This window comes from Gopherus evgoodei, chromosome 2 (assembly GCF_007399415.2).
Source record: "Gopherus evgoodei ecotype Sinaloan lineage chromosome 2, rGopEvg1_v1.p, whole genome shotgun sequence".
Taxonomy (NCBI): domain Eukaryota; kingdom Metazoa; phylum Chordata; order Testudines; family Testudinidae; genus Gopherus; species Gopherus evgoodei.
Window position 1 is genome coordinate 34,931,000 of NC_044323.1, and position 24,203 is coordinate 34,955,202.

The window sequence follows — 24,203 nt, forward strand, 5'->3', positions numbered from 1 at the left end:
AATTTTTATAGTGGGGGTGCTGAGGTCCATTGAACCAAACAAGCCATACAAACCCTGTGTATGATGGAAACCACTTCAAGCCAGGAGGATGTAGCAGCACCCCTAGTTCCAGCACTTATGACCAAATTTGACAAGTGTGTGGAGAAAATACTGATTCTCAGTCTACAGTTAATGAGAATGCAGAGGAGAGGACATTTTGTCAGCACTCACAATGCTAAGGATGTCACCTTGCAGGCTGATGGAAACCAGATATCCTGATTATGAAAATATGATTTTCCTAGAAAACCTGCCTACTGAAGGCAGAGATTCCAAGAGACTATTCAGCAATGCTGATGACACCTATTCCAATTACAGATGCAGGATGCTCCTAGACAATGCCGAATTGCTAGTGTTCTTCAAAATTATTGTAAAATCATAAATACTAGTATTAAATTCTGATTCTGAAATCTTACTTAAAAATAATCTGAGTACTTTATTTTTATGTCTGTTTGAAATTTGTCAGAAGGGGCACAATTATTCTAATTTTACTGTTATTAGAAGTGCTGTCAGCTTTCACCTATAGTTTATGTTCTAGCTCTGAGAGAGAACTTTGTACAATATGTACAGCATACCATGCATTGTAGTTTTACCACATAACGCATTGGTAAGTAATGCATTTTTACTGGATACATCTGTGTTTTCTGACTATCACAATAGTTTATAAATATGCTGCTTATAACTATGGTTTATAACCAACTACAACACCTTCTATTCATGTGCTTCTAACCATCTATAAAACATACAATTCATGTCTGTAATATGCTTATCACCTCTATTAATCATATATTAGCTTTTTCATAACCTATTTATAAATGTATCCTTCACTTAAATTGTGACTGACATATATTATCCCAATTTGCCTTTGGTATCTAGCAAGCTTTGAGGCTGGTATTTGGTAACTGACATCCAAAAAAGGTATTGTATCTTTGGATTAGATCCAATTTAATTTACTAAAAATGTCTGCCTGAAAGTACAATCATCAGGCATGCAAAATGATCTGGTTTACATGGAGTGCACTTTCTACATGCCTTCAAGGCAGACTGTCTAAGAGATCTCCCTGGACTTCATTGGATATCTCTATTTTCTGAGATGAAATTGAAGTCCCAATATCAGAGGGGTAGCCGTGTTAGTCTGGATCTGTAAAAGCAGCAAAGAATCCTGTGGCACCTTATAGACGTGTGTTAGTCTATAAGGTGCCACAGGATTCTTTGCTGCTTTTGAAGTCCCAATCTTCTTCTGACATAAATTGGCACAGGTCTACAGATTCCAACGGAAACAAACTAGTAGTGAATTTGATTTAAATTGGTTTGTAGAAATCTCCTTCATTTGTAATATGAAATTGCCATGATTTTTGTTTTTGCAATTGGAAATATTCCTCAAAGTAGCAGAGAGGAGAGTTAAACCAAGAATCAGAAAAGCTGGAAGAGTTTTTCTCTCTGTTCCTTCAGGCAATACTAAAGTTCATATTCCAGGGCAATTAACACATCTTTACAAATGTAGCTGAATCCCTGAAACTCCTTGATTCTGATGAGAAAGGTCTGTAGGACTATGATTTGGAAGAGGTCAATAGGACAATGATTAAAAGTCTGAGAAATGATAATTTTCGTGTCCTGTTACTGTGCATTTACTTTATAGGTCTGAAGTGGTGTCAGATGGAAAACTTCTATATAGAATGTTAACCTCTCTCTGATGTTACCAACTGACATTTAAAGTGTAATTTTATGGTGTATGTCCTGATAGCACCACTAAGTTCATCTAGGCACTATTATGAACAAGGAACACAAAGGGTACCTCTACATTGCAATTTAAAAACTGTGGCCAGCCTGTGCCAGCTGACTTGGGCTCACAAGGCTTGGTCTAACGGGCTACTTAGCTGCAGTGTAGATATTCAGGCTCAGTCTGGAGCCCAGGCTCTTGGACCCTGTGAGGTGGGAGGGTCCTCAGCCTGAATGTCTACACTGCAATTAAACAGCCTCTTAGTCTGAGCCCCGGGGAGCCTGAGTAAGTTGGCCTGGGCCAGCCATGGGTGTCTAATTGCAGTGTAGACATAAGAGAACTCCAGCCCCAGAGTGTACACAGTCTTAGCTAATACACAGTGTGTGAATAAACCGATGAACAGGACAGTGGTGGGGGACAGCACTGTCTGTAGCTCAGTTAGGATTGTGAGCTAGTTTATAGCAATATCCACAGTATATAATACTATAAATTCACAATCTTGCAGAAAAAACACAAATTCCTAGATTAATATTATCCTTTATAATCACAGGTGCGATACTTTTGTAGTAAATCTGAGTCATTTGACAACACATATATTAACACAGAAGATTGCTTTCCCTCTTTGTTTATAAATATCAGAACTGCTGGTATGGTAGAGTACCATGATTAATGTTTGCAGTGAGAAGCTGATTATAAAGTTTCTCTATACATAAAGGAGCAATATTTCAGGTGTGGCCAGATATACATTTGGATCAGCAATAAAAACTAATTAATTAAATAGTATCTTACAAAATCTCAGTGTTAGAATTATTTAGACTATTTACTGATTTTTTTTTTGAGCTAGATCCCAATTGCATCACATTTTCAAAATCAGAGCTGCACTAAATCACTGGCCATTGTCAATCTCAGTAAGCCAAAAAATTGAGAAACTAAGCCTCTTCTACATAATCTTAAATTATGGCATCCTGCAAATACTCTTCTAAATGTAGGGGTGTGCATGGACGATCCCAGCAGACAATGGTAAGAGGAACACTCATAGATTCCAAGGCCAGAAGGGGTCATTAAGATCATCTAGTCTGACCTCCTATATAACACAGGTCATAGCATTTCCCTGAACTAACATAACTGACATAATTTATTTTAATTAACATTTATTTTTCCTTTTCAAGTCCCCCACATCCCATATTATCAGTGCCCATTCCATGAGATATCCTAGCATGCACTATAGAACACTGTCTCTATACAGTATTTAACTCTAAGAATATTATCTCCCACTGCACCTCTTTCTCTCTTGAAGAAAATTTAGTCCCTCCTATTCTTTCCTTTTACAATTACACCTTATTTAATATCTGGGTACATGGATGCCACAGACAGTGTCTGAAATTGAGGGGTCATGTTTGTTGTGGGCATATGGATGGGGAGTTCTGAAGACAGAACCTAACCATCATCACTTAGCTAAGAACCCTCACCCAGTTAGAGGCCACTGATTTGCACAATATTTGGTCACTTAGAATAGAGCTGGTTGAATTTTTTTTGGTGGAAAATGCAGATTTGGTGACATCAATTTTTTTTTGTGAATTTGTGTTGATTTTGTCAAATTGTTTCAGTTTAAAAAAGGCTAAAAAAATTGAAATGGTTTGCTCTGACATTTTAAAAAGGAAATATTCTGATTTTTGGTTCAAAATGAATTATTGTTTGAAAATTTCCTTGAAACTTTACTTAAAAACCAACCAAATGTTTTAAAATGGTTGCAATCTAAATGAAATATTTCATTCAACCTAAAACAATTTTTTCTGACTTGATTATTTAAAATTTTCAAAAAAATTGGGTTTTGGTTTGTCCCAAAATGAATCCTCCACCCGCCCCCCGCTTTTTCAGCAGCGCCAGCAAACCAAAAAATCTGTTCTTTTCCCAGCTGTACTTAGATATAATTCTACAACCGTAATCAGACTCTCCCTGCTCTCTCTCAGCCTATGACAGTGCATGGAATTATGTAAAGAGGAGAAAGGTGTGCGTGCTAAGTAGCACTTACCTACATGAGCAGTCCCCCAGTGAAAGCATATTCTATAAAGGAAAAAGCCAAGCATGAACAACAAACAAGCTCAAAACACTAGGAGAGGTTTCCCCACCCACCATAACTTCTTCACAATCTTTTCCTCTTCATGGAGGTATTTCTGCCTTTCTTGCTCCACCAGGATGCGCTGTCGCTGCACAGGATCCTCCAGCCTCTTCGCTGTTTCAATCACTTTGCTATTGATTTCCAGCTCAGCCTTCTTCATCATTGCCCTCAGCATCTCCTGGTTCTGCAGCTGTTGCACAAAAGAAATCAACTTCAATTTTCCTGCCTGACTAACATCCCTGGCAACTGAACACATTGCAGCTCTCAGAAATAGGTTTGGATAAACAGCCCTACAGCTGAATGAACATACTCCCTCCCCCCTTAACTTTATCCATAAATGTTACGTCAAGGAGAAGGGGGGAAAGAGCACAAATTCCATTAACTTCTAAAGCGTGTGTCTGACTTACAGTAGCAAGCTGACAAACAGAATGTGTAGACTTCATTATGATGTACTATGTCTCGCACCAATTTCACCACATACTTCTGTAGGAACTGAAACTTTTATACACCATTCAACGTGCCATTAGAAGGTGTTTTATAAAATATCAGTGATGAGCTTCCTGCCTTGTGCCGTGTAATAAGAGTGCAGCCGCTTCTCTGAGAGCTGTCACACTAAAGGGCATGATTCCCTTCTGTATGTGCCTCTTACTAGTCCTTCACTAAACTTGCTGGACCATCATTTGAAAATATCATGAACGGTAGTGTGAAAGCTGAATGCCATTCTTTGAGGGGCCCTTCTCAGTGTTGTAAGCAGTGGATACACTACTCAGTGTGACGGAATGAAAGACGTACAACTAATTTGCAATATACATCAACAACAAAGAGACTTTTAAAATGTGGGTTTTCTCTAAAAAGTGACTATTTAGAAAGGAGACCTGCTTTCTCCAGAGATCTGCCACAGATCTTCTCACTTTAGTGGGCAATGTAAATTGTAATACCTTTTATTCCTGTTAACCTTGCAGAGCCGAAACAGTTAGGAGAGCGTGAATTGGATCATACTTCTACTTGTGCATTAATTGCGCACTGAATTTTACCTACAGGGTCAATCAGTTACACTTGTACAAAATGGTTTGAAGGCACTGGGAATCCACAGGTGTCACTGAGATCATAATTGGAAGATAATTAGAGTGCACAGATATCACTAAATACCTACTTTGGCCTGGAGAATCTTCATTAGTGGAAAAGGAAAGACGCCACCTTGGCTATGCTGCCCAGGATGAGCTCGCTGGGCAGACAGTTAAAAAAAAATCATCTTTTTACTTGCAAACCTATCACATTTTCCTTTAAAGCAGCAATGTCTTTTAGAGAAGAACTGCTCTTTAAGATGTAATTTTTCACACTACAAGTAAAAATCTTCTAATAGAAGATGTTGCAAATTACAGAGGCCCTGGGTGACTCGTATATAGGCACTGAGCAAGTTCCGCTTATATGTCTAGTGAGCACTTCTTATACACTCTTTCACAAGTATGTTTAAGAAATTCCAACCGCTCTTCATTGGGCATGGAGTGCTGGGGAGAGGAGATGAAGTACAGTAACTCCTCACTTAAAGTCGTCCTGGTTAATGTTGTTTCACTGTTAGGTTGCTAATCAATTAGGGAACATGCTCGTTTAAAGTTGTGCAATGGTCCCTTTTAATGTCATTTGGCAGCTGCCTGCTTTGTTCACTGGTTGCAGGAAGAGCAGCCCGTTGCAGCTAGCTGGTGGGGGCTTGTAACCAGGGTGGACTGGAAGCCCCCCTATCAGCTCCCTGCTCCCTTAAGTTCCCTGTGCTGCAGCTGCCCAGCAGGCTATCAATTGCAGGCTATCAATGGAAGGCAGTTCAGCTGTCCCTTCCCGAACTGCCATGTGCTGCTCCTGCCCTCTGCCTTGGAGCTGCTCCCAGAGACTCCTGCTTGCTGGGGGCAGGGGGGAAGGGGAAGGCTAATGTCAGGGTGTCCCTAGGGCAAGTGCAAGTATATTTTGCACCCTAGGCGAAACTTCCACTTTGCGCCCCCCTCCCGGAGCATGTATATAGCAGGCTATATCCATTGCTCTCAAATGCTTTACAAATGGAGGAAAGTTTCATTATACTCATGTTACAGATGGGGAAACCAAGAGAGAGAGCCACCCTGACTTGCCCAAGATGACACAGTAAGTCAGTGGCAGACCTGGGCACAAAACCCAGGTTCTGCTCATTCCCAGGTCTGTACCCTTTCCACTGAATCCTTCTGCCTGCTTCCCTCATGGGTACAGTGTTGGGAAGAGGGAGGTGATCTGCTACTTTTCCCTTGGTCTCTCCACTGCAGCAATGGGGCTGTTGCTGGGTTATTTGGTGAGCAGACCCTGGCTCTCTCCTCTGCCCCAAAGCATTTATAACTGAATTAATCTGGATACAGGTGGCCCAAAGGCCAATGGAAGTTTTGGAGCCATGTCTTGGTCACTCGGCAAAGCCGCAGACGTCCTAACCTCTTCACACATGTCAGCCCCTCCATTCCGCCACCGCCCTCAGCCTGTCGGGCTCCCCAGTGCACCGGGACCTGCCCCTGCCCCTGTCCCTGTGATCTGACACCACGTGGAAGGCAGTGTCCAGCCGGACCCCGAGGTGATCCGCAGCCCCTCTCCAGCCAGCTGTGCATTGGCACCCCGAGGCGCCCCCTCTCCCCCACGCAGTCCCAGCCCCAGCCCAGGGGTAGCTGCAGCTGGCGCTGGGGGATGTGAGTGGCCAGACCTCCTCGCCCCGCTCACAGGCTGCTCCAGGAGCCCCTCCATGAGCCCCAGGCGCAGCTCTTTCTGCTTCTCTCCAGACGCTGGCTATACGGCTGCCCCTGCTCCTCCTGAGTCCTCTTGCCCGTGCTTGCAGGGCCGCATTCTGAAAGGGGCTTTAAAGCTGCAGGCAGGGCCCCAGGGCCCCCTTAGCCCAGAACCCTGCAGCCCCTAAAGCCCTGCGTTCTGAGTGGCCTTGCCTGCCGAGGGGATGGGGGGCAGTTCCCAGAATCGCGGCTCCCAGAATCGTGGCCATGGGGGCAGTGCCGCACTGCGCAGAGCCACCTGCACACTCCCTGCACCAAACGGGAGCTGCCTCACGTAAGTGTTCTGCACCTTCTGCCTTCCACAGCCTTGAGCCTCCTCCCGCATCTCCACCCTGAGAGCCCTCCTGCACCCTACTCCCTCCCAGACCCTGTACCCTCAGCCCTGAGCCCCAGGGATGAGCCGGGGCACCTCCCCACCACAGTACAGTACAGTATATAATGTCTTTTGTCTGCCTCCCCAAAATCTCCTTGGAACCTAACCCCCCGCATTTACATTAATTCTGAGGGGGAAATTGGATTCGCTTAACATAGTTTCGCTTAAAGTCACATTTTTCAGGAACATAACTACAACGTTAAGTGAAGAGTTACTGTATCTATTTTTAGGTTCAACTCTGGGGCATGATCTTCTGTCTCAGCAGTAAACATTTCTCAACACTATTACAAATAGAATTCCAAGTGTAACAGCCCCCAGGAAGGCCCGATATTACCGACTTTCCATGGCTAGGGTCTCCTACTTTCAGTTTTATTGAGGTCACAACATGAAAAGTCGTAAGTGAGTCATAAGTTAGCACATTTAGGATCTGTGTAGGCATGAGAATGATTCTGTGATCCTAGCAATGTTCTAGATACAGGGTAAAATTTTCAAAAGTGCCTAAGAGTCTTAGGAGTCTAGTGACTTAAGCACTTCCCACTAACTTCAAGATTTTATTTCCAAACCCCATCTGGATTTCCACCATACTGAACAAAAACACAACAGTTTTCATAAGAGCATTAACAGTATAACTTGAAAAGAAATGCTGCTGCCTAAAAAGCCTGGGAATAGTCACCCAGTCTTGCAAAGATGTTCAAGACAACAAAACCACCTCAGAAGCTGACTTAGGAAGGAAAACAGAAATCAGAAATTGAAAAGGCCTGTTACATCACTGTTCATCTTTCCAGTCAGTGAAAGAACTAAATAAGACAAGTCAATACATTGCTTCTGGCTTTCCAAATTTGTATTATCCAATCTGTCCTCTGCTATGCACTCCTACCTCCCCATTAACATCAGTGGGATGCACACTGAGAGGAATGTTAGCTCTTCAGTGATAAGGCTCTGGGTGTCCAGTGTGTTTAGGCTGTGAAGATTAGTCAGAAAAGTTGGGAAATGTTTCCTTTTTTTTTAAATTGTATGGAATTCTAAAAGTTTGCAGCTGCTAAATTCCATACTAAATCATTTAAAAGGCATTTTGCATATGTTATCGCTCAGTGTGGGATCAGTGTTTTGATTTACATTGGTGTAGGCCAGCATGGTAGTTTGAGACACACAAATATGCTGTGGTGCAAGGCATCTAGACTTGGGAACTTGTCTCTTTATTCATAGCTCATATACATACATATTTGAACCCTGAGGTCGGAGCAGAGGTCGAGGAAGGGTAACATAAATAAATAACTATATATAGCCTATATAGAAGACCTCTTATATAGCACTTTTTACCACAGGTCTCAAAGAACGTAACAAAAGAGATAACCATCATCTTACACGTAGGGAAACTGAGGCACAGAGGTGACCTGACATGCCCAAGGTCACCCAGCAGGCCAGTGGCAAAGTCAGGAGCAGAATCCACATCTCTGGAGTCAAAGTGCACTAGATCACATTGCCTCAAGATAAAAGCAAAATGATGAGGGCAATGGAAGGCACATGTCATGTTACGTTTCATATTTTTTATTATTATTACAGGTGACACAGGTCACCTGCCCAACACTTCCCATTACGAGATCCTGTTTTCAATTGCTTATAACTTTGAGAGTCTTTTACCACTGCGGCTGCAGTTTCTCATGCCGGATGTCTGCCTCAGGCTGAATCTATTAATATTTATTTATTTAATGAAAAGTTCCAGCTAAAATAGTGCAGCCATTTTTGAGAATAAGATTAGAGAAAATAAATTATTTTGGCCTTCTTAAACAAAAATTCTTGCAGCTGTTTTGTTGAGAAGCTCTAGCACCTTTATGCTTCACGCCAGGGTCTTTAAATTTGGCTGGACGGGTCACGATGGTGCCACTGATGAGTCTTTACTATCTAAAATTTGACCAAGAAATTAACCACTGAAAAACCTCAGGTCACACACAGTAGAAACTTGTTAGAGTCTGCTCTAGCATGCTCCTTCCCAGAGCTGCAGGGGCTGATCAAAGCACGGTCTACATTACACAGTTAGGTCGACGTAAGGTAGCTTATATTGACTTAACTCTGTAAGCATCTACACTGAAATGTAACTCCTACGGATGGATGTAACTCGCCCACTACTCTGACTTACCACCACCACCACCACAAGAAGCATAGTGCTTAAGTCGATGTAGTTAGGTTGATGCAGTGTCATTGTAGACACTGCATTTCTTCCATTGACTGCGGCTGCCTTTCAGAAACTGTCTCACGATGCACCACACTCCCAGTTAAATCAGTGCAAGTGCTTCTAATGAGGATGTGCACCACTGACACAAAGAGTGTAGTGTGGACCTATAAAACCTATTCAATTACTGCAGTGGCTGTACGTCGATGTACCTTAGGTCAAATTAATTTTGTAAAGTAGACTTGCCCCAAGACTTTCTCTGCAATTGCTCATCCTGACTGCTAGGGACAGCAGTGGCACTGCACACAGAAACCGAGAGCCTCTCCTCTATGCTCTCAATGTTCCCATGGCTGATGCCCAGACAGCGAAAAGGAGAAGGAAGAAACATGTGACCTGAATACAGAGGAGTAAGAAAGGAGTAAATGGGGTGTGGGTGGGGGTGGCAGGAGCCAGAGGACAGGGTGTTGGAGCAAAGGAAGGAACTGAGTGTGACAGAGTCAATAAGAGCAGAAGGAATGAGGAGCAGAAGCTGGAGTGTAGGGGGATGGATAGGCATGGGGGTGGGCAGGCAGGAACTAGGAGATGGAGTGAATACATACATGCAGAAAGGGAATGGGACTGGAGCTACAGAAGGGGAAGGAGTTAGATAGGTGCAAAGAAGAAAAGGACATGAGCCAAGGAATGGGGGGTTGATATGCAGAGCCCTGCGTGGATACAAGATTTATATGCACAGACATAAATTTTGTATCTGCGCAGGGCTCTGTGGATAGGAGCAGAGTGAGACAGAGACAGGCTATGGGCACAGGGGCAGAATAGTTTATAACCGGGATAGGCAACCTATGGACGTGTGCCGAAGGTGGCACGCGAGCTGATTTTCAGTGGCACTCACACTGCCAGGGTCCTGGCACTGGTCTGGGGGGGAAGGGCGGGGAGAAGGGCTATGCATTTTAATTTAATTTTAAATGAAGTTCTTAAACATTTTAAAAACCTTATTTACTTTACATACAACAATAGTTTAGTTATATATTATAGACTTATAGAAAGAGACCTTCTAAAAACGTTCAAATGTATTACTGGCACGCGAAACCTTAAATTAGAGTGAATAAATGGAGACTCGGCACACCACTTCTGAAAGTTTGCTGACCCCTGGTTTATAACCACTACAGTACACTCCCCTCCAAAACGTGGAACTGAACACGTGAGTCCCAAGTCTCTACATTCCTCTGCTGTCAGCAAACACCTTTGAAACCCACTGGCTAAGGCCTAGTCTACACTACGCGTGTATACCAAATTTAGCAGCGTTAAATCAATTTAACCCTGCACCCGTCCACACAACGAAGCCCTTTATATCGATATAAAGGGCTCTTAAAACCAATTGCTGTACTCCTCCCCGACGAGGGGAGTAACGCTGAAATCGGTATTGCCATGTCGGATTAGAGTTAGTGTGGCTGCAATTCGACGGTATTGGCCTCCGGCCGGTATCCCACAGTGCACCATTGTGGCCACTCTGGAAAGCAATCTGAACTCGGATGCACTGGCCGGATAGACAGGAAAAGCCCTGCAAACTTTTGAATTTCATTTCCTGCTTGCCCAGCGTGGAGCGCCGATCAGCACAGGTGGCCATGCAGTCCCAAATCCAAAAAGAGCTCCAGCATGGACCGTACGAGAGATACTGGATCTGATCGCTGCATGGGGAGACAAATCTGTTCTATCAGAGCTCTGTTACAGAAGACGAAATGAGAAAGCATTTGAAAAAATCTCCAGGCTACGATAGACAGAGGCCGCAGCAGGGACTCAACACAGTGCTGTGTGACAACCGTAACAGAAAGCCAAAGAATCAAATGGACGCTCACGGAGGGAGGAAGGGGGTCTGAGGACTCGAGCTATCCCACAGTTCCTGCAGTCTCCGAAAAGCATTTGCATTCTTGGCTGAGCTCCCAATGCCTAAAGGGTCAAAAACATTGTCACCAGTGGTTCAGGGAATATGTCATCAATTTACCACCACCCCCCAAAAGAAAAGGGAAAAAAATCGTTTCTCGCCTCTTTTCAATGTCACCGTATGGCTACTGGATGCTGCTGGTAGACGGGGTGCTTCAGCGCTAAACAGCAGCATCCTCTCCCCTCCCCTCCCCTCCCCTCCCCTCCCCGGTGGCAGATGGTACAGTACAAAATGACTGATAGCTGTCCTCGTCATCATTCTGTTAGTGCTCCTGGTTGGCCTCAGTGAGATCGGTCGGGGGCGCCTGGGCAAAAATGGGAATGACTCCTGGTCATTCCCTTCTTTAAGCTTTGTGTCCTGGAGATTCAGTCCTGGCAGATGGTGCAACAGGGCTGGTAACTGTCCTCATCATAGCAGCTGGAGGCTGAGCCCTTCTCCTCCTCCCCCCCTTTCATGTCTAATATCTGGAATATCATAGCAGCGGGATGCTGTGCTCCTCTCCCCCCTCACCCTTTAATGAGTAATGGAGATGTCCTGCCTGGACTATCATAGCAGCTGGAGGCTGCCTCCCCCTCATTTTATCTCACTAAAAAGTCAGTGTTTGTTATTCCTGCATTCTTTATTACTTCATCACACAAATGGGGGGATAACTGCCACGGTAGCCCAGGAGGGCTGTGGGAGGAGGGAAGCAACGGGTGGGGTTGTTGCAAGAGCACCCCCTAGAATGGCATGCAGCTCATCATTTCTGCGGGATATCTGGGGCTCTGACCTGGAGCGGCTGTGCTCTCTGGTTCTATAGTAGACTTGCCCCATATTCTAGATAGGTCTGACTCTATTTTTAGACAAAACATAAAGAAGGGAACGACCTGGGAAGTCATTCCCATTTTTGTCCATGCGCCTCCGGCCGACCTCAGCGAGGCCATCCAGGAGCACCCATGACAGCAGCAGACGGTACAATATGACTGGTAACCATCATCGCCAATTTCCAAAGCAGCAGACGGTGCAATAGGGCTGGTAACGTCTCTGCTACCTTGCAAAGGCAAATGAATGCTGCTGTGTAGCACTGCAGTACCGCATCTGTCAGCAGCATCCAGTACACATACAGTGACAGTGAAAAAGGGCTAAACGGGCTCCATAGTTACAATGCTATGGTGTCTGCCAGGGCAATCCAGAGAAAAAGGGCGCGAAATGATTGTCTGCCGTTGCTTTCACGGAGAAAGGATTGAGTGATGACATTTACCCACAATCACTCACGACACTGTTTTTGCTCCATCATGCATTGTGATCTCAACCCAGAATTCCAGTGGGGGGGGGGGAGAAGACTGCGGGAACGATGGGATAGCTACCCACAATGCAATGCTCTGGAAATCGACGCTAGCCTCGGTACGTGGACGCACACCGCAGAATTAATGTGCTTAGTGTGTCCACGTGCACTCGACTTTATACAATCTGTTTTAAAAAACGTTTTTTGTAAAATCGGAATAATCCCGTAGTGTAGACATACCCTAAGTATATGTCTCATCCCGCTCCAGTGGCTGGCTCTAACAGGTACTCCATTAGCTCAAGCGGTAGAGGTCTATGCTGTGGTTCTGAATCCTCCTGATGCCCCAAGCTGGGGGTCAATATGGGGCCACATGAAAGAATTTCAGATTTGCTTTTTAAAAAAAAACTTTGGAAATTACATTAAAAAAAAAACTATGTTAAAAGAACATTAAGGTTGCATGGGGACCTGAATTCTGGCACTTCCTAATTCTTGATCTCACAAATTTCATGTTCTTTTAATATAGCTCTTTGGATTATATCGCACAGTGGTGGGATGAGGGGAATGGCTGGAGGGGATGAGTTAGACTCAAAGGATCAGGAGAGCAGGAAGAGGACAACAGACCCTGAGGAGAAGGGGAAGCGGGAGGGAAGGATGGAGAGGAGCACGGAGAGTGAAGCGAACAGGTCTGGTGGCAGAAGGTCTGCAATAGAAAATGGGGGTTAGAACAAACCACCAGTTAGCAAAAAATAAAATAAAATAAAAATAAAAATAAAAGAAGGGCATAGGACAAGTCACAGGTGTACAGTTTTCAGGGGCACTGAGCAGCTGCAGACTCTTGGACATCTATTGGAACTGAAGTTGCTGAGCAATTCTGAAAAATCAGTCCCTTAGTGGAAGAACATACTGCAGTAGTAGGAAAAATATCTGACTTTAGTCAACCTTTGATACAAAAATCAACATATATTAATGATAGTTAATCCCTAATCAGTAGGCTGGCACAGCCCTGACCTCAGTTTGCCTGTGGTTATACTTGCTGCTAGCAGTAACTGTTAGCATTGGATAGTTCTGCCAGCATAGGCAAAGTGTCACCATCTCTTGGGTGAGCTCAGCTTCTCCTGACTCACCCTCCTTAGTCTAAGAACATAAGAACACAAAAATGGCAGTACCGGGTCAGACCAAAGGTCCATCTAGCCCAGTATCTGTCTACCGACAGTGGCCAATGCCAGGTGCCCCAGAGAGAGTGAAGCTAACAGGCAATGATCAAGTGATCTCTCTCCTGCCATCCATCTCCACCCTCAGATGAACAGAGGCTAGGGACACCATTCTTTACCCTTCCTGACTAATAGCCATTTATGGACTTAGCCACCATGAATTTATCCAGTTCCCTTTTAAACATTGTTATAGTCCCAGCCTTCACAACCTCCTCAGGTAAGGAGTTCCACAAGTTGACTGTGCGCTGTGTGAAGAACTTCCTTTTATTTGTTTTAAACCTGCTACCTATTAATTTCATTTGGTGACCCCTAGTTCTTGTATTATGGGAATAAGTAAATAACTTTTCCTTATCCACTTTCTCCACATCACTCATGATTTTATATACCTCTATCACATCCCCCCTTAGTCTCCTCTTTTCCAAGCTGAAGAGGCCTAGCCTCTTTAATCTTTCCTCATATGGGACCCTCTCCAAACCCCTAATCATTTTAGTTGCCCTTTTCTGAACCTTCTCTAGTGCTAGAATATCTTTTTCGAGGTGAGGAGACCACATCTGTACACAGTATTCGTGATGTTGGCATACCATGGATTTATATAAGGCCAATAATATATTCTCAGTCTTATTTTCTATCCCTTTTTTAATGATTCCTAACATCTTGTTTGCTTTTTTGACCGCCTCTGCGCACTGCGTGGACATCTTCAGAGAACTATCCACGATGACTCCAAGATCTTTTTCCTGACTCGTTGTAGCTAAATTAGCTCCCATCATATTGTATGTATAGTTGGGGTTATTTTTTCCAATGTGCATCACTTTACATTTATCCACATTAAATTTTATTTGCCATTTTGTTGCCCAATCACTTAGTTTTGTGAGATCTTTTTGAAGTTCTTCACAATCTGCTTTGGTCTTAACTATCTTGAGTAGTTCAGTACCATCTGCAAACTTTGCCACCTCACTGTTTACCCCTTTCTCCAGATCATTTATGAATAAATTGAATAGGATTGGTCCTAGGACTGACCCTTGGGGAACACCACTAGTTACCCCTCTCCATTCTGAGAATTTACCATTAATTCCTACCCTTTGTTCCCTGTCTTTTAACCAGTTCTCATTCCATGAAAGGATCTTCCCTTTTATCCCATGACAGCTTAATTTACGTAAGAGCCTTTGATGAGGGACCTTGTCAAAGGCCTTCTGGAAATCTAAGTACACTATGTCCACTGGATCCCCCTTGTCCACATGCTTGTTGACCTCTTCAAAGAACTCTAATAGATTAGTAAGACACGATTTCCCTTTACAGAAACCATGTTGACTATTGCTCAATAGTTTATGTTTTTCTTTGTGTCTGACATTTTATTCTTAACTATTGTTTCGACTAATTTGCCCGGTACTGACGTTAGACTTACCGGTCTGTAATTGCCGGGATCACCTCTAGAGCCCTTTTTAAATATTGGCGTTACATTAGCTAAATTCCAGTCATTGGGTACCGAAGCCAATTTAAAGGACAGGTTACAAACCTTAGTTAATAGTTCTGCAACTTCACATTTGAGTTCTTTCAGAACTCTTGGGTGAATGCCATCTGGTGCCGGAGACTTGTTAATGTTGAGTTTATCAATTAATTCCAAAACCTCCTCTAGTGACACTTCAATCTGTGACAGTTCCTCAGATTTGTCACCTACAAAAGCCGGCTCAGGTTTGGGAACCCCTCAGCATTTCATCCTCAGCCGTGAAGACTGAAGCAAAGAATCCATTTAGTTTCTCCGCAATGACTTTATCGTCTTTAAGCGCTCCTTTTGTATTTCGATCGTCAAGGGGCCCCACCGGTTGTTTAGCAGGCTTCCTGCTTCTGATGTACTTAAAAAACATTTTGTTATTATCTTTGGAGTTTTTGGCTAGCTGTTCTTCAAACTCCTCTTTGGCTTTTCTTATTACACTCTTGCACTTAATTTGGCAGTGTTTGTGCTCCTTTCTATTTGCCTCACTAGGATTTGACTTCCACTTTTTAAAGGAAGTCTTTTTATCTCTCACTGCTTCTTTTACATGGTTGTTAAGCCACGGTGGCTCTTTTTTAGTTCTTTTACTGTGTTTCTTAATTTGGGGCATACATTGAAGTTGGGCCTCTATTATGGTGTCTTTAAAAATGGCCCATGCAACTTGCACGGATTTCACTTTAGTCACTGTACCTTTTAACTTTTGTTTAACTAACCCCCTCATTTTTGTATAGTTCCCTCTTTTTAAATTAAATGCCACAGTGTTGGGCTGTTGAGGTGTTCTTCCCCCCACAGGGATGTTGAATGCTATTGTATTACAGTCACTATCTCCAAGCAGTCCTGCTACAGTTACCTCTTGGACCAGCTCCTGCGCTCCACTCAGGATTAAATCTAGAGTTGCCTCTCCCCTTGTGGGTTCCCGTAGCGGCTGCTCCATGAAGCAGTCATTTAAAGTATCGAGAAATTTTATCTCTGCATTTCATCCTAAAGTGAAATGTTCTCAGTCAATATGGGGATAATTGAAATCCCCCACTATTACTGGGTTCTTAATTTTGATAGCCTCTCTAATTTTCCTCAGCATTTCATCATCACTATTACTGTCCTGGTCAGGTGGTTGATAATAGATCCCTAATATTATATTTTTATTAGAGCATGAAATTTCTATCCATAGCGATTCTATGGAACATGTGGATTCGCTTAAGATTAAGTCTGCTCTCTCAGGACAGTACCTGGACCCTCACCTTCAATTAAATCTGTTTGGCCTTCACTTTTTGGACTTGCAGTCTCCTGGCTGTTTTTGTCACAGCTGGGGGGCGTGCGGGGGCTGCCTCCATGATTGGCAGCTCTGGCAGCTGCATGGGGTTGTGATCAAGCTCTTTGCTTGTAAATAGGACAGACTCTCGTCACTACCACCCTGCCTATGTTCAGCATGGGGTTTGTAGATCCCATTGCACAGGGCTTGTGTGAACTAATGGGTCTTTTTCATCTCCGATCTTTAGGATTCCATTATGTTAATTAATGGTACTTTGAAGACTAGATTATGAGTTGGTGGTGTGCCAATTTTTTTTTTAAATTGTTACAAGTACTGCATCTGTCCCTGAGTCAACGTGCCAATTTTTGTGCTTGTCAGATGGTAAGCTCTTGGGAGCAGGGACTGTCTTTTTGTTCTGTGTTTGTACAGTGCCTTGCACCATGGGATCCTGGTCATGACTGGGGCTCCTAGGTGCTCTGGTAATATATGTAAGCAGTCAGGATAAGCTCTACCCTGACATCTGGTGGAAAGAATGTCAGAGAGTGTATTTGCATAGGTACGCCTACCCTATCCCAGACTGCCGAGCTGTGGGACTGCTTGGTGACAAATGACTCACCCTCAGTTGGGTGGTACTTGCTAGACAAGGGACATGGGTTCCAAAACCCAGTGAATTGAGAAAGGCTGGGGACAGGTATCTGTGCCTGGTGGTGCAGTCTCCTTGTGGAGCCAGAAGCACCAGTTCCACCCCCTCCTCTCTCCACTGTGGAATGTCAGAGTTGATTTTTTTTATTCCCTCAAGAATCTAAATACAGATTACTGAGCTGAACTCAACTCACTTTGGGCTAATGGTGCACTAGCACTGGGGCTCCCCCACTAAGAGCTGAGATCACTAAGAGTTGAAATCACTAAAGAGCTGAAATAACTGAGCTGAGAGCACTGAGTACTGTGCTAACTAGTGGGGGAGCCTGAAGATATACTGTGGAACAGAGCGGCTGGCGGAGTGGAGCAGTTGTGGGGACAGCTGGAGCGGATCACGGGACAGCTGGTGGCAGCAGAGCGGCTGGCAGAGCGGAGTAGCTGCGGGACGGGTGGAGCGGCCCACAGAGCGAGCGGAGCCGAGCAGTTTGCAGAGAGAACTGGAGCAGCTCATGGAGCAGAACAGCTGGTGGAGCGGAGCAGTTTCTGAGGATGACTGGAGGAGCAGCGTGGAGCGGCTGGTAAAGCGGAGCAGTTCGTGGAGAAGGCAGAAGCAGAACCCACGGATAGGCAGGGCAGTTGGCCCCGGACCACGTAAGGTGCCCCTTTCTACCCAGGCTGGGGGGAAGGACCTCTACAGATAAACTCTCGAACTCTGGGGTGGCATTGACCAGAGACTTTTGGGTTGTTGGACTTTGGGGTGATTGGACTTAAAACCCTAAGGGGAAAAAGGACAGTGCCAAACATACTTGGAGGTGGTTTTTGTTTATGGTTTGTGTTATAACCCTGTTTGTGGTGTTTCTCCAATGGGATGCCGCATTAATTCCTTCCTTTATTAAAAAGATTTTGCTACACTCAGACTCCGTGCTTGCGAGAGGGGAAGTATTGCCTCCTAGAGGCGCCCAGGGAGGTGTGGTATGTGAGTGTCCCAGGTCACTGGGTGGGGGCTCGAGCCGGTTATGCATTGTGTTACTGAAACGGAACCCCTGGATACTGAACCCGGCCCTTGTTGCTGCCAACTCAGAGGGGCAGAAGGGTTACATACAAATAAATATTATTTTTTCTAATCCTTCAGAATTATTTCTTTTTCTGTTGATATGTGAAAGACTCACAAACAACAGAAGAAACTGACTGGCTGTACAGCAGAAATAGCGAAACTGACAAAACACAAAGTGCAGTCAAATATATGAACTAAACAAACAGGAGAAAAAGAGAAAAATGCTTTTTTCCTTTGATGTCTTTTCAGGAAGAAGTGTGATTTGTAAATAGAGGGTGCCTTTTTGGGTTAAACTAGTATCTGTCTGAAAAACTGTTAGCCCCATTTAAAGAACATGAGGGAAAAAACTGCTGCATTCCGTTAACTTATGACAGAGAATCTCCCATTATAGTAATTTTAAAATAGTCTATGTGAGTAACATATAGGACATCTCAAACACAGGACCTCCCAGGATTGTTAATATGCTCAGTCACTACCGGACTGATCACTAAGAGAACTGCACTGAAATAAATGGAGGGGCTAATTTGTCATAAATGGCTGCATAGTCCTAGAAACCTTTCTCAGAGGCTGCCCTGGAAGGTACATATATGATAGAATAATGCAAAATTACTTCCTGGGAGAGAGACTGTGACGTGTAACACAACATCCAGCTGGGTATACAAGATATGTTGATATCTGCATATACATGGGCAACACTATTAAGAAATATATTAAAATGCATTTGTGTTCCAGGGATTTATTCAAGCCTAAATGAAAAAGTAAGCACATGGATATAGCAGCATACACAAAATCACCTGCCTGATCCCATCTCCTCCTCTCCAGCAAGCTAAGCAAAAGATATAGGACCACCTCTTCATTCACAGGCGCACTCGCTTTACTATTATTAATCTGACCCTCCTGTCCCCTCCTCAGCTAGTAGTCACCAATATTACACTTCCTGTCTAGGTAAGAGTGCAAAAGGCAGAGCATACTGTGTATTCTAATCTCTGCTAATATCACTGTGTTCCATAATAATAAACTAGAATTGCAAAAGATTTGAGGTCACTTTCAAGGCGGGGTGTCCTGAATGGCAGAATGTTAGCTGGCTGTTCCTCTATCCAGATGGATTTACATGAATAAATTTTACATTTCCTGTGATGAAGTATTTATCTAATATATACGCCGCATCTGTCCTTCAACTTCCAGTTAGGCAAAGGACTAAAGAATTGTACAAATATTTCCACAGCATTTGGGGTGAGCAGTATGTATTCATATATTGTAAAATGAGTGTGTGTGTCATATAGCCTGCTAGGACTTCTGAACTGAAATCTGCAGTCATCAGTAACATTTGAGAACCTCTCTCAAATTGTTTCTCATTGTCTCTGAAGTGTTGACACTGTGTAGGTCATGAAAGCATTGGTCAAATACAGACATACTATAACAGAAACAGTCTTCTTAGCTCCTACTACATGATTCTTTCTCTTTTTGTGCTAGAGGAGGTTGCCACCTACTTTTGGTTTCTGAAAATCAAAGGCCCTAAAAATTGTACAGCTCATTCACAGACCCAAAATTATTATTTGGCTTCCTCATAGCTGAAGTGTTCATTCAGGAGGGTGAAAACTACTAGGTGATAAGATCTTTAGTAGGGTAGAGACTGTGTCTTCATACATGTTTATGTATGGCACAATGGGGACCTGATCTACCTGGAGACTTTTGATACTACTGTATTATAAATATTGAATTAATAACTAATAATAATAGGCAAGAAGTTATTTTTCTGGCTCTAACCAATACTATAAAGGGAGATACTTTTCTTGTGAAAGGTGCATATGTTATAACAGTTTGTACCTGTCTCTTTGTGCCTTTTGCTTTTCCTTTTTCTCTATCGTGGTAGTACTTAAAACAACACTTACCCAAGCAGCAGAAGACAGAAAAGGCATTGAAAGGCACAATGTCTTACACTCTAATCCACAGGAAAAGGCTTTCAAAACTGGGACGTACTCATGCAAATGAAGGGATGTGACCATACCTGTAGCTGCTTCATCTGACGCAGCTGCAGCCGAAGGTCTGACACATTGCATCTCATATCATGTAGGCTGACTTGCATTGCTGGGGAGCCAACGGGTGCAGGGTGATTGATGATGGTAGTTGAGTCAGTAGTTGCTAATGAATTCTTTCCACCAGACATGTGAGCAGCTCCTGCAAGTAATGCCAGCAAAACTTTTTAGTTTACGAAAAGTGAAGGTCCAGATGCATTTTCCTCCCCACTGCGAGCATCGCAGATTCAGCTTGTATCTTAAATGGATGAAGATAGCTAATTTCAGACTTCAGTGCTCATCGGGGCGGCTCCAGGCACCAGCATTCCAAGCTGGTGCTTGAGGCGGCATTCTGCAAGGGGCGGCAGTCACTGGTGTTTTGCCTCCAAGCAGCGCGCCGAATTGCCGCCGCAGAGGGTGGTCGGGGGGGGGGCAGTCCCTGTGCCCTTAGAGCGGCAGGCGCGTTTACGCGGGGAGGGCAATTTGGTGGCAGCTTCTATGTTTAGCTGTCCGTGGCGGCTTCAGCTAAACATAGATGCTGCCGCCGAATTGCCTTCGCCGCGGAAACACACCGGCCGCCCTAAGGGCACAGGGACTGCCCCGCCCGCCAGCGGTGGCAATTCTGCGTGTTGCTTGGGGCAGTGAAACCTGTAGAGCCGGCCCAGGTGCTCATTATCTATCAAGTGGCTGCGATTTCTGCAATCAATATGCAACTTTGAAGTGAGATATCTGAGGGCCTAACTGTGTTGCAACTTCAGCCATGTCGGATGATCTCGTTACCCCAAACTGGTTACTACATGGTTCCATTTTCTAGTACAGATGGGAGAGTAACTGTAACTGCAAGTCATGCTGACCACCCACTGGACCATTCCATACCAAACAGAACTGTGCTGGATCCAGGTTTGGAGATAGCTGTGTTCTAACTGGGCTCTCCCAACACGGCTAAAATTGTAGTGTAGGGTTAGGCAGGCCATCCATCCAGTTTTAAGCCAGATAGTCCTTTTTAAAAAATATAATTTTGTCCTCTGTCTGGTACAGAAATAAAACTGGACACGGTTTTGTGTTGGATCATGAATGGACAATGCCATTTTGAAGAATTCGCTGCTCTGCCCTCCAGCATGACCACATGCAGTCATGCTGCCAGGGATGAGGCAGCAATGGCATCCTTCATGCTGATGGGGGTGGGGGACTGATGCAATTCCTGGAAGTATCAGAGTATCCAGCATTCCGGGGTTGTGGCAATGCCCACCCTATGTAGGGGCCATCTGAGACTGACTTGATCAGTACACACAATGATCCTGCTCTACCTATTTGCTGACTGATTAGCATGGGAAAGACATTTAACCAAGCACACAGGTATGTGGAAAATGAGCACAGGAAAACATCCTGGTCGGCTACTCAGTGACTAGTTACATGTTCCCAGTCACCAACTCCACAGGCTTATTCTTAAATAGGGTGATCAGATGTCCCGATTTTATAGGGACAGTCCCGATATTTGGAGCTTTGTCTTATACAGACACCTATTATGCCTCCACCCCTTGTCCTGATTTTTAACATCTGCTCTCTGGTTACCCTATTCTTAAAAAGTATAAAAAGAGTAAAAGCAGCAAAGATGCCACAGGACTCTTTGCTGCTTTTACAGATCCAGACTAACATGCTACCCCTCTGATATAAAAAGAGTAAGCACCATACTCTCAAACCAGAATAAAATGGTGGCACAACAGACACTATCCAAATGTATGCTGCCCCTACTAATCTGCCCATCCCCTCATCTTCGATTGCCACAGAATTGCATTTAAAACCAGCACTGGTCGTGCAGGACCCTACACATGATTTTTAAAACAATCATAGAAAGCTGTGAAACTATGTTCTTAACAAAACATTATTCCTTGATCAAGCATCAAAGTTAGGCCAGTTCTTTTTACATGCATAGTAGTTTTCTTTATGTAATACAATCAAATCTGAAATCAGCAGCCAGTATTCACATTACATCTGCATTTTGACATTTCTCACTTTTAATTGTCGTCTTAGTGTTTTTTCCCCTGAAACAGACAGAATGAGAGACTGTCATTTTTTGAATAACTTCACAGTATTATGTTGCCTTGCACACCCTGCTGGTCACAATGGCAAGTCAGTCAGTCCCTTGTGCACAGAGTAAGAGGACAGTACCTCTGCAGGTTTCCTGTCTATTATACATCTGACATTCCCATTCCTCCTCATTCCAACCCCCTCCTCCACTCTCAGGAAAAACCTACAGCCTGCATAAACTGAAAGCAATTTGTCAATGACGGTAGGAATCCTTCCTGTGCATGGTAGCTTAGGTTACTATTTACTTCACCCATGCCCCGCTCTATGATAAGTGTAATGAAACCAAACTAAAGCTAGAACTGCAAGCTTTTCTTTGCTTGTTAAGGGTAAATCCTGAGTGCAGAGAGGGACACTCTGCACACCACACCCACTGCATGAAAATGAACCCTGTGGACTTACATTTACACCCAGTCCACTAATCATTAATTGGTCTAGCCAACTAGCAAAGCATACAGATACAGCACAGCCTGCTGCAAACACGTTGTTCCTTTGGCAACAGGTGTGTATGTGCCTTATCATATTATTTCCTCAAATCCTTCCCACATGGAAGATGTTTGAAAAAAAGGTGAACTGTCCATTTTCTGAGGTGTCTCTTTGTTTTCATTTAAAAGGAGGAAAGGGGGGGATTGTAAAAAGCATGTTTAAGAGTTTATTTAAATATGTAAAATCAGGAAACAAAGAAGCAAGTCCTGTCCATAAAAGCATATGCATTATGGACTGCACCCAGGCAGTACACTGCTGTACCATAACATCGACTTCCTTATATATGATCTAACCCCCGGCTTGAGGCTGTAATGCTATACCTTACTTCAACATCCTCCAGTTAGATGCCACACATTTTTGCTACACTTTAGCATCATTCAATACTCTCTTCCCTTCTAAAGAGCTCCTTTACAAAATGCAGTGCTTGAGAACTAAGCAGCTTTTGTATTTATTGCTATCCTGTGCACATTTCACACTACAGTTGAATATACATTAATACTTTGTATCTGCCAATATGTATGATGCAGCTTTCTTTGTAGGGACATCTCACTTTCTCCATCCCATATGCACCATTTTTTTTGCATCTTTTTAAGAAGAATATTAAATTCACAGACAATACAGACAGGATCCCCAAAAGGTTCTGAAAGCTGTTCTCTAACAGTTCAGATTCTTAGCCACAATGCTGAGCTTTTTATTTTTTTTAAAAAAGCCTACCCCTTTAATCCCTGCCCCAGGCAATAGCTCCCACAGTTCAATTGCCAAACCAGTGATCAGACAGGCAGGTGTATACCATAAGTACTCCTGAAAATCCGGCCCCTAACCGGTACATATACCTCCCACACTTGCCTGTCCTCCTTGTAACTAGAGCTGGATTGTGATCCGTTTCCCTGAAAGACAAGTGCTCACTCGTTGACCAATCTAATCTCTCTTCCTTCCTGCCACCTGGCTGCCATTCCCTCTAACAGGTAAGTCTTGTTTTCTGGTGTGCCACTCCAACCACTGACATGAGCCTGCACTAGCCGCTTGTTAGCCATGCTACCCATTGCTTTCTCAAGCATTACAGGGAAGCACTTGGAATATGAAATACTAGTATAGGGCAGGCTCTCATCAAGCGTGGGAGCGCTCTGGTGATCAGTAGTTGGTTTCCACAGACTGGTATTTCATCAAAAAGGAATAAAAAGGCATCTGAGTGAGAAGATAGTTGGTATGGGGCGTGTAGTTCTCTCTCTTGGAAGCAGGGCTAGGCTATAGGCTGGTAATTAGAAGGCCAGTTAGACAAGGGGGAAAAGCCATTTAATACAAAATATACTTTGCACTTCTACAGTGTTTTGTATTGAAAACCTCCAAGTATTTTACAAAAGTTAGTGAACAAAGCTGAACAGCAGCCCCTTTTTAAAACCGAGGCACAGAGAGGTGAAGTATCTGTAACATGCTCAGGACCAGAAAGGTAGTCTGTGGCTGAGCACGGAATAGGACCCAGACTTTCTGACTCATAGTCCTTTGCTAGAGTCACAAGACCATCATTCTCCTTCCATTTTACTATTCTTCAGAACACATTTATTTATA

General features: G+C 43.8%; 1 protein-coding gene across 16 annotated transcripts in view; it reads right to left on the reverse strand.

Annotated features, from left to right (window-relative positions):
• The window catches only part of KIAA1217 (KIAA1217 ortholog), a 276,578-nt gene that overhangs the window by 43,478 nt on the left and 208,897 nt on the right, over nt 1-24,203 (reverse strand). For all 16 annotated transcript variants that reach the window (XR_003998770.1, XR_003998769.1, XM_030550358.1 and 13 more), the window contains 2 exons: nt 20,060-20,229; nt 3,889-4,064 (listed from right to left, as the gene is read on the reverse strand). Coding sequence is in view for 14 of the 16 variants with exons in the window: in XM_030550358.1 (XP_030406218.1) it covers nt 3,889-4,064; nt 20,060-20,229 (346 nt within the window). In the remaining 2 variants the exon portion in view is untranslated. The remainder of the gene's footprint in view (nt 1-3,888; nt 4,065-20,059; nt 20,230-24,203) is intronic.